The 12,560-nt window shown below is 36.7% G+C and overlaps 1 protein-coding gene across 4 annotated transcripts in view; it reads left to right on the forward strand.

Annotated features, from left to right (window-relative positions):
- The window catches only part of enox2 (ecto-NOX disulfide-thiol exchanger 2), a 412,131-nt gene that overhangs the window by 378,969 nt on the left and 20,602 nt on the right, over window positions 1-12,560 (forward strand). For all 4 annotated transcript variants that reach the window (XM_056472047.1, XM_056472048.1, XM_056472050.1 and 1 more), the window contains 2 exons: window positions 6,339-6,479; window positions 11,856-11,912. In XM_056472047.1, the coding sequence (XP_056328022.1) occupies window positions 6,339-6,479; window positions 11,856-11,912 (198 nt within the window). The remainder of the gene's footprint in view (window positions 1-6,338; window positions 6,480-11,855; window positions 11,913-12,560) is intronic.

The following is a 12,560-nucleotide window of genomic DNA, read 5'->3' on the forward strand; positions in this document are numbered from 1 at the left end:
GCACAGCAATTTACATCAACGCATTTGGTCTTTTCTAGTAGGATTGAGCAGTAATAATACATCACACACAGCACATCTTCTCAATGTATGAATCATTCTTATGCTGATAGACACATCCTTTTATATACTCATTTACATAGTCCGGCAGACACACATACACACACACGCACTACTGCTGATATTGGCCGCTGGCAGCACAGAGCTTGTGTGTGTGTGTATCCAGCTTTGGATTTAATCAGTCCCTCACCTGCGCCGCTACAGACATACAAACATCCTCAAGGCACAAAATCTATTTACTCGTCTCCGTCTGAAATGCACACCGTCCAAATATTTTCCCTCTCCTTTCTGAATGTCACTGGCACGGCACCTCTGGAGGTCGGGGAACAGCTGTCATATGAGGTGCAGATTGTTGAAACGTCTTTATGAGCTGGAGGTAATCAAATAAAGCCTTATTCAACACAGTCATAACACCTGAGATTGAATTATTTGATAGCAAGCCTAGTGAATAGTCAGCATAAGATGGCATATTTGGCCATTGTATAATGTCCAGGTCAAGGATGTATACAGTACATAATACGTGATGCTATCTATATGTCAGCACTCCTATTTAGCTCAGTAGCAGTTACTTTAAGACATATTGGGAAAAAAAAGTGTTGGATTTACTTAGCAACAATTTTCACTGGTTACTTACACCATTGAGATAAAGAATAACAGCTGTGGTTGCCAGAACTTTACCACAGAAAATATGTTAGTGAATATTGTAGTTTTATGGATTTAAAGGGGTGGTCCAGAGTGAAATATTAAGGCTTGGTTCTGTTTATAAGATGTAAAGCAATGTGTGCTCATTATATACAGCTACTCAGCTAACATAAAAACGACTGCCCTAGTTCCTACGAAAGCCTACCCTCAAGAGGCTCTGTTTGGTCAGCTGATGTGCTGTGAATCGCGAATCCGCTCCACGTCACCAGGAAGCGTCACGTCCAGTCACGATTTTACTAGCATGCGCTGTGCCTATGCTGTGCAAATACTGTCGGTCAGTATAACCATGCCAGTGTGAGCCTGAATTAGACATAAAATGAAGAGGACACAACTGAACCTCATGCCTGCTCTCTAAGATAAAATCTGACTAATGTCTTTCATATATATTTAGGTTATAAGCATGTGTAAGTAATATGAAATGTTCACATATCTTTTGCAAGTTTGTTATTTGAGATGTAGAACGCGGCCTCATAGAGAGACACTGCAGTGCTGCTACATACTGTGGGTGTTTTAAGGGATCAACATGAATTTGTAGCTAAATTGTTAACGGTGCCAAACTGCAGTTCCTGTTTCCCCTAATGCAAGAAACTATGCATATAATTGATCCATTTGAACAAATAACAATACTTACAGGTTGTGACTCAGTCCACAGCTTCTTCTATCATGGTTGGAGCTTCTCCTTCTTTGCGGAGTTTTAGCCGAATCCAGCACTGAACTGTAGAGTTTCTGGAAGCTGTCCTTTGTCAAATGCTAGAGCTATATCTTTTTTTATAATTCTCTAGAACATAATTAAAATTAAATTGTAAACACTCCTCTTTTTGTGTCATGTCCTTTGGAATCCCAAATACAGAAACAGAAGAAGCTCTCTGAAAATAGCAGCATTTGGATGGCATTTTAGCTTTCTTTGCTATAACATTATAGTGCCTCTGGACACGCCCCTTCACTGTGCGGCGTGTATGCGTGTGGTAAATGCAAGGCAAGGCAAGTTTATTTATATAGCCCATTTCATACACAGTGGCAATTCAAAGTGCTTTACATAAATCAAAGTGCTTTACATAAATGCACGTAACCTGAAGCGTTTGTGATCTCACTAACCCAGATGTATTTTTTCGTAGTCCCCAAACTTCATTGGCTGCAGGCTTTGCTAAGCTAACTTTGTTAAAGCCAATCTCTCCTTTTGCACTGAACTTTGAGCATATTACATTCAGAGATGTTGTTTACGTTCACACAGCTACATTACACATCAACTAAAGTTTAAAATATGACATTGTAGTGGACATAAAGTTAAAAAAAACTGTGTGATACAATGTCAAAGCTCATTACAACTAGCTTTCTCGAAAGATTTGAAAATATAAAATAGTATATGGAAAGTACACATTGTCACATACCCACAAAGCTAAATTAATGCAACAAACATTATTTAACAACATAATATTTAAACCAAAGTCCTATTGTACGTTATTGATGAAGGGAAAAAAGAAGAAACTTTTATTTTAACAGAAAACTTCACGTTTCAGGTAACACAGGGAATTCTGTGGATGTCAGTATATGGTTATTCACAATAAATAATAACAAAAACTTATATTTGTATGATTTTTACTGTTAAAATCTGAGTATTTATTTATTTATTTCAATGAGCAAATGGCAAAAAACCCTTAATTTAGAAAGAATTATATAGTCTCTGTCCAAAAGCTTTAAATTGAGCTTCGAAGGCAGCATTCCAAGGCCGGAAGAAATTCTGCTCCACTTCCTATTTCTGGAAGTACCTTCTTCTAATTGAAATTTGAAGGCAGCATAGATGTATCTTTCGCTAACTTTGATATCCCACAATCTTGTGCGTTCTATTTTTGTGTGTAAATGTGAGTTTTTGACCAGCGTTTTCCACTTTTAATAGCATCGCTACTTAGAAGTTGGTATTGTGTATGAGCAAATAATCCATTAGTTATCACCAACTATATTGTCGAGCAGGATTAAATCTTTAGGCTGTCTCATAAGTCTGTCTGAAATCAGTTTTATGAGGAACCTTCATCCACAAATGCTGCTTCCAGAGTCACTACCTCTCAGGGCAGCATGGCAAGAAGTCAACTGCTTAAGCTTTCAAGATAGAGCCATAGTATTTCCTTGAAAAGTACTCAAGTCATCCTTTTTGCAGTGTGTAATGAACTAGCGAAAATGCGTTTGTTGTCGTTATGTTTGCCAAATTTGCTTGATTTCAGTCATGCACATCATTAGTTAAGTTTCCATCCAAAGATGTGAATTAAATTTCTATGCAAAACTAGATTATTGTATAAAACGTTTGTTAATAAAACACCATTTTCATCCATTGAGTCAAAGAGAACAAAATCGTCACTTCCTGATAAACTGGCGCCAAATATCATCCCATCGCACTCATGGTCTATTAAAACAAAATCACATGACTTTTTTAATGTGCATGTTGAAATTTATTCATTAAATGTGTGTCCATAGACCCTTTTTACATTTCCTGGTTTCTCTGTAGAGAAAGGCGCCATAGCTGGGTAAACTTAGAGCGCAGTGAATGGGAGAGTACAACAAATATTTTTTACGATCCTATTTGCTGAAACAATAAAAGAAAAAAACTCGACAATGGTGTTATCAAGACTTTCAGAAAAAGAAAAGAAAACTTGTGTGAGACTAATGACGACAGCCAGAGGAGAGAATAACGTAAACATTTACTCTCAGCCCCATAGACACTGCATTTGAAACACCTCGCATATGCGATAATGTGTTTTTTGTAATTTGATGCAAAGATGAAATAATACATTCATAAATACATATAAATGTTCATACGTTGTTGTTGTTTTTTTTTTATTCTAAGTATTAACAACTTGCAAGGATTTAAGATTATGATGAATGTTAAACGCGTCATAACAGTCTTGTGAAAAGCGTTCATTGTAGTTTATTCTCATTTATCAGATATAAGTTTATCCTACTCAGTTTTGTGTATACATTTTTTTCTGTGATTTTCAAAATGAATCTTGGCATTGCCATTAAGCAGTTTTTAATTCGATATTCCAAAAACTCGCAGAAAAATAGGTGGATGGAAACAAAGCTATTTACATCAACCACAGTCTGCCTTTCATTCGATGTATTTAAGTACTGGCCAACTGGCGATTACAGTATGTACTCACCATAGCCAATGTTGAAACTAATTTGGCACTTTGTGAGTGTTCATTTTGAATCCTGCTGGCACAAATAGTATCCTGAGCTGGGATGTCAGAGGCAGCAGACCTTGAAAATACATTTCACACTTTTAAGAGCCCTGCAAAAAAAAAAACATGGACTCTGCTTGACTTAAGTTGCTTCTGAAATAATCAGAATGCACTGCAACATTTGAATGATCAATGTTTTTTGGGTTAAGATGATACAGTTATACTGGTTCATGCTAACCAGTTGCACTGCTTGGTTGTTAGCGAAGTTTTTCATTTACAAGTAGTTTAAATGTAAGTTTTTGTCAACTCGATAACAAGTGTTAGTGTAAATATTGATATAAATAGGTGTAAAATGTGTTGAGCTTATCCATTTTCAATGACTCCCAGATATAGTTGAAAACATGATTGAATAGCTTTACTGACCAAACACTCGATCATTATTGGTTGTATCGAAACAAGGTATTTGTGTGTTGTACTAAAATACACTGTAAAAAACTTCAACTTTATTAATATTTTAAAGTTAATTTAGTTAAAAAAACCTTTTTAAGTTGATCTAATAGTTAATTTTTTCCATAATTCTGTACATAATAGCAGTTTCCATCAACATCTTCTGTATTTGCTTGCTTTCCCGCTCACTCATAAGCCAATTAACATGCTTTTGATAATTCCTGGGCACTCCTGCTAAAGTCTCAAAGTTAAACTGACGGAATAAGACCCTATCAACACAAACGGGTATTTTTCTAAACCACACTTATTTATTATGTGGTTTCGATGTTTGTCCATGCGAAATTGGTATTCCATGTATTATTGAACGTGGTCGTGACATGCAATTGTAAGAGCAGAAAAACTGTGCACAGCCACACACATTTAAAACGATTTCATTGGCGCACATTGTAAGACTACACAATATCATTATGTTATATACACAATAGCCTTGGTAGGTCTATAATGACATCCCTGAAAATATCCGGAATGAAGCAGTTACTACTTCTTCTGTGCACAATGATAAACACTGAAGGGGGAAACCATCAGGTACTCTACTTTGATGATGATGAACCTCATGAGCATCATCCGTCTTTCGGATGAGACGTCCGTCTTTCGGATGGGATGTTAAACTGAGGTCCTGACTCTCTGTGGTCGTTAAAAATCCCAGGATGTCCTTCGAAAAAAGAGTAGGGGTTTAACCCCGGCATCCTGGCCAAATTTGCCCACTCTGTCCATCATGGCCTCCTAACCATCCCCATATCATAATTGGCTTCATCACTCTGTCTCCTCTCCACCAATCAGCTGGTGTGTGGTGTGTGGTGTGTGGTGTGCGGTCTGGCGCAATATGGCTGCCGTCGCGTCATCCAGGTGGATGCTGCACAATGGTGGTGGATGAGGAGATTCTCCCATTGTATAAAGTGCTTTGAGTGTCTAGATAAGCGCTACATAAATAAAAGGTAGTATTATTATTAGTAGTAGTATTTATTTATTTATTTATTTATTTTATTTATTTATAAAAAAAATTTTATATATTTTTTGTTATTATTATTATTATTATTATGAACAATGGTATTCCCAGTATTGGGAAACTGAAACTTTCTGAAAACTCCTGCTGGAGTGAAAATTTTCCAAAACTACATGTACAGTTTTAGCCTCATGACGTTAGCGATCCTGCTGTTTTCTCCTTTCTGATTAGCCAACACAGCTGGGCTCACACCAAACACGAAAGACATGAATGAAGCAAATTTGAAGCACTTTTTTTTCTTATGAAAGTGAGGAAACTCTAGACATGAGCTGCATCCGAAACCGCATACTTCCATACTATACAGTACGCTAAAATCAGTATGCGAGAAGTACCCGTATGACCTACTACTTCCGGCGAGATTCTGAAGTGCTCATTCTATGCACGCTGCGCTATCCCATGAGAGAATTCATGAATGGGACTGAAGCGATGCAACTGACGCAGGTAGGTCACGTGACCATGAAAAAATGATGTAGTACGTCTGAATTCCAATTATACTTCTCACATTCATACTGTATAGAACATACTTTTCTAACGGTTGAGTAGTACGTTTAAATTCAAATGCAGTACCTACTGAGTAGTAGGCGGTTTCCGACACAGCCATGGCCTTTGGATGCTTGGTAATACCAGTAGAAATTGCTAATGCATCTCGGCTGATCACTTGTAATCTGATCACTGTTAATACCAGGTGGAAACAAGGCCAAAGATACTCACACATCCTACCATTCAGTTTAATGAAGCAGCCCAAAGTGCCATCAAAGCGATTGTGCTCAGCGTGTGTTCTCTTTAAATACTCATGATCTTATCCACGTTCGGCGACAGGCCTTTTGAGCTTCTTATAAAACTCATCTCTGGTTATGTGTTTTTAATATCCTCGCATTTCCTTTGTGTCATTTCTCTAGCAACTGCTCAAGCTTCGTGAGGATCTGAAACTGAGGGAAATGGAGCTGGAGAAGAACTCAGAGGAAAAACAACAGCTCGAAAGCCAGATCCAGACCCTGAAAGATCGGATTCAAGCTTTTCCCACATCACACGCGCTGCCCGTGAGTAACAGATGTCTGTCTCTCTGTCTGGAGCTCTTCTGTTGCGTCTTTGTTCTTTTAACTCTGTCTGGATTCAGTGTGTTTTGTCTGATGAGGAGGAAAAGGAGAGATGAGACGGCTGTCGGTTTGAGGACGGTGTGTATTAATGAGTCTGTCCTGCTGAACGCTCTCCGGGGATTCAGATCAGAACAGCAATATCTGATTCCCCACGCTCTAATTAAAATAACATGAGCTCCGGATGAGTCCCGGTGTTGGAAACAAAATAAAACAGTGTGAAATTCTTGCGTTAGGCTCTCTATTTACAAGGAAGCAGTCGTTCGAATGCCGTTTATTAAGACAAAAGTTCAGAGATTAGACCAAAATTATGCAGTTGGGATGCTTGAAAAATAATGCAGGTAATGTGTTTTGAACAGTGTCAACAATCTGTTTTTTACTAATAAATAATAAATGGCCACAAAAATAGATTAATAAATTAAGTCTATAATATATATATATATATATATATATATATATATATATATATATATATATATATATATATATATATATATATATAAATATATATATATAGTGTATTCATAAATTGATTGATCATATCATATTAGGACATTTTCAAGCATTAAAATGATTCAAAAGTGAATCAATTTAGATTTTGGGGGTTCATGTAACCTGAGAAGGTCTGACTAACAATACCGACTGTCTTAAATTTCTATAATAAATTTCTGAAGACACCCTCTTAAAAATCATTCAGTATCACTAATGTTTTATTCACAAAAAAACATCTTTTCAAGCATATTTTAGAACTAGAATCATTCTGAAGATAAATTGAAGGATCACAGTGCAGCCACAAAATTCTAATTAACACATTTGCAGTTGTATATTTTTAATTCTTTATATTGATGAAGATACTTTAACCCATAAGTAAAATATGTGTAATAACTGTACATTTTGGAAAGAATTTTAAGATTAGTAATTGTTTTTAAACAATATAAAACAGCATTTCTGTAATCACTCCAGGCCCAAATCCATTGAATGTTTATTATTATTATTATTATTATTATTATTATTATTATTATTATTTATGCGTTTATTTATCTCTATATATCACAAACACACATACATCCATATATATGAGCAGTATCACACGAGTTCCAGTGCGATATGACTGTATATCGGCACTGGTAGGAGGCGTGCGTTGGCACAAGGCTGCAGAGCGAGTGCCTTAGTGTCCCACCAGTGACAATATACAGCCATACCGTACTGCTTCTCGTTTGATATTGCGTTTATACAACATTTCTTTGGCATAATCGTGTATTTAAAAAAGAAAATCAAACACGCAGAGTCATAAAATTCCTTTGTATTAGGTACTACTTTCTTCCACCATTCATTCACATCTGCAGCTGATGTCAGAACAGCAGAAACCGTTGCTCATTCACAAACGTCACTTTAGAGCTAGTGTTTGAATGATTCTCTAGCGTAATATCTAAAGTAATGACAAAACAGGTGATTTTGCTCACATTTTAAGATTATTAGGCTGAATATCATGAAATGCCATCAGTCTAGAGACATTTCCCAGTATTTCTCTGTTGCAATGGGGGGTTCACAATAATTAACCCCAAAAAAGCCAAAGCAATGCAAACACTTCCAGATTACTATGGTATAAGTACAGCACTACAACACACAAAAGAGAGAGATCGACTTAGAATGTCACTTACCTGTTTTATAATGATTTGATCAGCTGTCTTTTGAAATATCGCTGTTTTTCTCCTCTATGGGCTTATTTAGTGGTGTCTGTCGCCATCTTGTGGCAGAATGTCGACTGTCTTTGCTCTGCTTAGTATGGCACCCTGATGGACGCAGACGTGTTGTATCTTCAAAATTATAAATATTTAAAATAGGCACTATCCTTATAAATAAACTGCACAGTTACAATCTAAATAACTACATTCTTGCCTGAAATAGCCTCAAAAGTACATGATGTTGTCCAACAGCTGCAATGTTTCTCAAAGTGTAGTAAGTTTATTGATCTGTTCACTCTATGTGGGCAAAGTAATACGAAAGGATGAGGAGGATGTACGAGGGCTGTTATTGCAAAATATAGCTTGGCTATCAGCCAATCGGATTGGAGAACCAGACAGAACTGTTGTATATATATATATATATATATATATATATATATATATATATATATATATGGAGAGAGAGAGAGAGAATTTTCAGTTTCTCTATATTTATGATCTATAGTTTAAGTTTGTATAGGTTAAATTGTTGTACTCTAGATACTATATATAAGACGTTTTTATTCATACCAATGTTATATTCATAACACTATTCCAAAGTTTTAACTTTTAAACGTTCTTGGATATGCTAACATGCTGACGAATCAGCAGTGTTCCTAAAAGTCAGAGCAGAAAATGCAAAACAATTCAGTATTTGGTTCTCTGTAAGGATTTCCAGTCTTCAGTAGCATCAGCGCATGAATTCTCCAGCACTGGCTGCAGCAGACACTAATGAAAACTAATGGCACCTCTGTAGCTCCAGCACACATTCGCCACACCAGCGGCGACGACAAGCCTCTTTCAATTAACCGCATGTCACCACCGCTGTCTCCCACATAGCTCTTATTCACGACAACCTGACCACTGCGCTGCTCACGGCACTATTCCACATGAACAATCCGAAAAACTCTCCAAATATGAACTTAGAAAAAGTGACATTTAATTCAGTTTCAAATTGAACTTCCAAAAGGTAATGGCAATTTGAGAAGGCTAAACGGTGCACGCCCAAAAATGTGATACCCTGTTATCTTGTTCAGACAGATGTTGTTATCTCCGTTTTTTTCCTTATCTGGTACTGTGGAACGCATCGTTTTAGGTTAAGTTTGGGTTTATCACCTCCAAGACTAATCATTTTGGAAATGGTTGGCCGGCTACTCATAATTCCGAGCAGGAAGAGAAGGAGCAAAGTCTGCATGTGGTACGGCAGTGAGTCGGGTTTGATTGGCACTCGGCGGGTGAATTTATCTGGGCACCACTGATCCGTGCTGAAGGAGAGTTCAAGGCATCAGCATGTGCACTGATGAATCACCTGAGACAGACTCATTAATGGAAGAAATGAAAATCAATTTGAACGCAGCCGTTCCTCCTATAGATCTGTGGCCATCGCTGGCGAGAGCAGTTTATTGTTTTTTGCTAGATGAATGCGTTGTGGATGTCGTACATCAGCCTGGACGTGCACGTCTCAGTGTTTGCTCTTCCGTCTCCTGCTGTGATCAACTTTATTAATCATTTTCTTCCAATCCTAGAATGACTGTCTGAGATTTGTAGAATGTCAAAAAACAGCTCGCTGCATTAAAAAGGAGTAAAATCCCTGGTGATCTTTTACTTAAGTTTACTGCTAAATTTGCATATTTTCCGGTATGAAAGTGCTTTTTTTAGGAGCCCTATAGACTTTTTTGAGGGATGTAAACAACAACAATGGTCCCAACACATTTCCTGTTTTGCATTTTTAATTTTTATAGCTTCAAAGAATCGAAAAAGAGCCACATATTTATAAATAATGTTATGATCGCTGTTTTAACATTAAGTTATGATTGAATTGCCTCTTGTTACACTTATGAAATAGTTTGATAACAAGCCGGAAATAATGAAAATGTGGATATACCAAGGCATAGTGGAATAAATAAAGGTCGGTACATGGAAAGGAGCATACTGTGAGCCTCAGACATCTGTTTCCCCGTTCTCATATATATGCCTTGAGTGTAAAACCCCGGTGGACAATGGGTGAATCAGAGGACAAAACAAACTGTCACGAGACTCATGGGCCTCCACATTTGCATGTAAGCCTACTTTAGGTCATTCATCCATCCAGACCTGATGTGCAGCAGACAACCCAGACTCATGCAGCTTTGAGATCATTATAAAAGCTCTGAAATCATTAATATGCATACCTCAGGTGGAGTTTGATAAGCCAAAAGTTTCAAACTCACCTCAGGATGCAAAATGCAAGATTTACAGATTACATGTTTCCTCATATTCACTCATAAGGTATGTTTAGTTGCATCTTTTGTTAATTTTTGTGTTTATTGTAAAATTTTTATTTGTATGTTTCGTATTCTATGGACTCTTTCTGGATGCTATGGAAATGTAAAACAGGATATATGTCAGGACCATTGTTATCGTTTGCATCTCTCAAAATGGTCTATTTATTTAAATGCTTGAACTTCCCCTTTACAAAAGTGACCCTTTTATTTCTCACGCTAAGTTTTTAATCAAATTTGAATTCTGTTTAATGTGTAATGAGAGGAATTAACATTTGTTTATAATATTTGTAAATGTTTTCTTTTATTTAATGCTAAATGTAGACTATTTAAAATCAATTATCAATTATGTACACCAATGCTTTTTTATATTTACTGTAAAAATGTGACCTTGTCAGATAATATGGTAATCACATGTTTATTTGTTTATTTTTTTATATTCTAAGTAAATTATGCAAATAAAAGTAAACTTTCTTTTTCATTAATTATTTTAGTTCCCTACCCCATTATTTTAATTTAAAATGATACAATTTATTAAATTATGTAGCCAAAGGTGTACACGCTGTATAGTGTCTGTTCTAAAATATAAATGATTCATTTTTACAGACTTGAGAGCTAAAGCTATCTGCTTAATACAAAGCGTTTGCATTTTATGAAGAAAATGTTATTGGCGCTTGCCCCTCTAAAACTTGCCACTGGCGCTTGCCAGCATTTTCATGATTTTAATATTTTTTAATATATTATTATATTTGGCATCCCCAAGGCCCTCTGTATGCCCAGAGTCTATAATACTCTGCCATCTAGATATGGTCTAGCTCTTTCAAGGGATTTCTCCACCTATTTTATCATCGCCAGAACAAAATCAGATCACTTCCAAAAGTAATAACATGCCTCAGCTCTACAAGCCGAGTGATTTGAGATATCTTTCATGTATGTAGCCCAGATGGCGCTAATCCAAAGTTTAATACTTGGATTTGGGGTTTGTTCAAATCCCTCACCACAAGCACGAGCGATAACAATAGTGCTGCTTGCCTTGGCGAACGCCGCTAAATATTCCGTCAGCATCAGGTTGCGTTACTAATCTCGGCAGAGGTGCTTGAAACGGCTACCGATTAAACTGCGCTTCATTAGAGTTTCATTGAGCAGGACAAATGCTGCGGAGCTTTCGCTGCTTATTTGGCATTTACAGAAATCCATTTGCAAACCTGACCTTCAACTCTCGCCGTGTCAGCCTTGTGATTTTACTTCCTGGCCTGCGGTTTGTCTAGTGTGAACGGTGTGTGAGTGTGTGACATATTACTCGCTGACAGCTCTCTCTCATTCTTTTAATTGACTAGCTGGAGACGGCCGAGCGGGAGGACAGAGGCGGCGATGAAAGTGCAAATCACGCCAGCGTAAGTGGCAAACGCTGCTCTTCATTTCTCACTCTTGTCCACACGTCACTCCTCATCAAACCTCATATTGGCACATTCAAACAAAACAGGACATTTTCAGTGCTTTGGGTTCACCAAAACACAACAATACAAGCACAAATAGCTCAGAAAAGTGTTTAATGTAGTGTGATGTGGATATTTTAGACAAAGAGTTAACACTTTTGTATGGGGAGCAATTTTTCCTCTTGCTCATTAGCTTGCATTTTGGCTGTTTATTAGTATTCTGAACAGCATGTTAATGCTGGACCAAATTCTGTAAAACATACTGTAATCACAGATCTAAAATTAACCTCTAGAACTGTCTAACTAACTATTAATAAGCAGTACTTTTAAAAAAGAAAGTTGTATTTAAAAGTGAAAAGAATTGATGAAAAAATTGCCTTCAATGAAAAGCAGAATGTTTAAACACATGAAGGCAATGTTTACACCAGTTTTCATTTTAAAATGTATGCACTACCTGACAAAAGTCTTGTCGCTGATCCAAGTTTTAGGAACAATAAATAATAACTTGACTTCTAGTTGATCATTTGGTATTAGAAGTGGCTTAAATGAAAGACAAAGACCTCTAGATTACCCCAGACATGCTCAATAATGTTCATGTCTGGTGAC

The sequence above is a fragment of the Danio aesculapii genome, chromosome 14, assembly GCF_903798145.1.
Source record: "Danio aesculapii chromosome 14, fDanAes4.1, whole genome shotgun sequence".
Taxonomy (NCBI): Eukaryota; Metazoa; Chordata; class Actinopteri; order Cypriniformes; family Danionidae; genus Danio; species Danio aesculapii.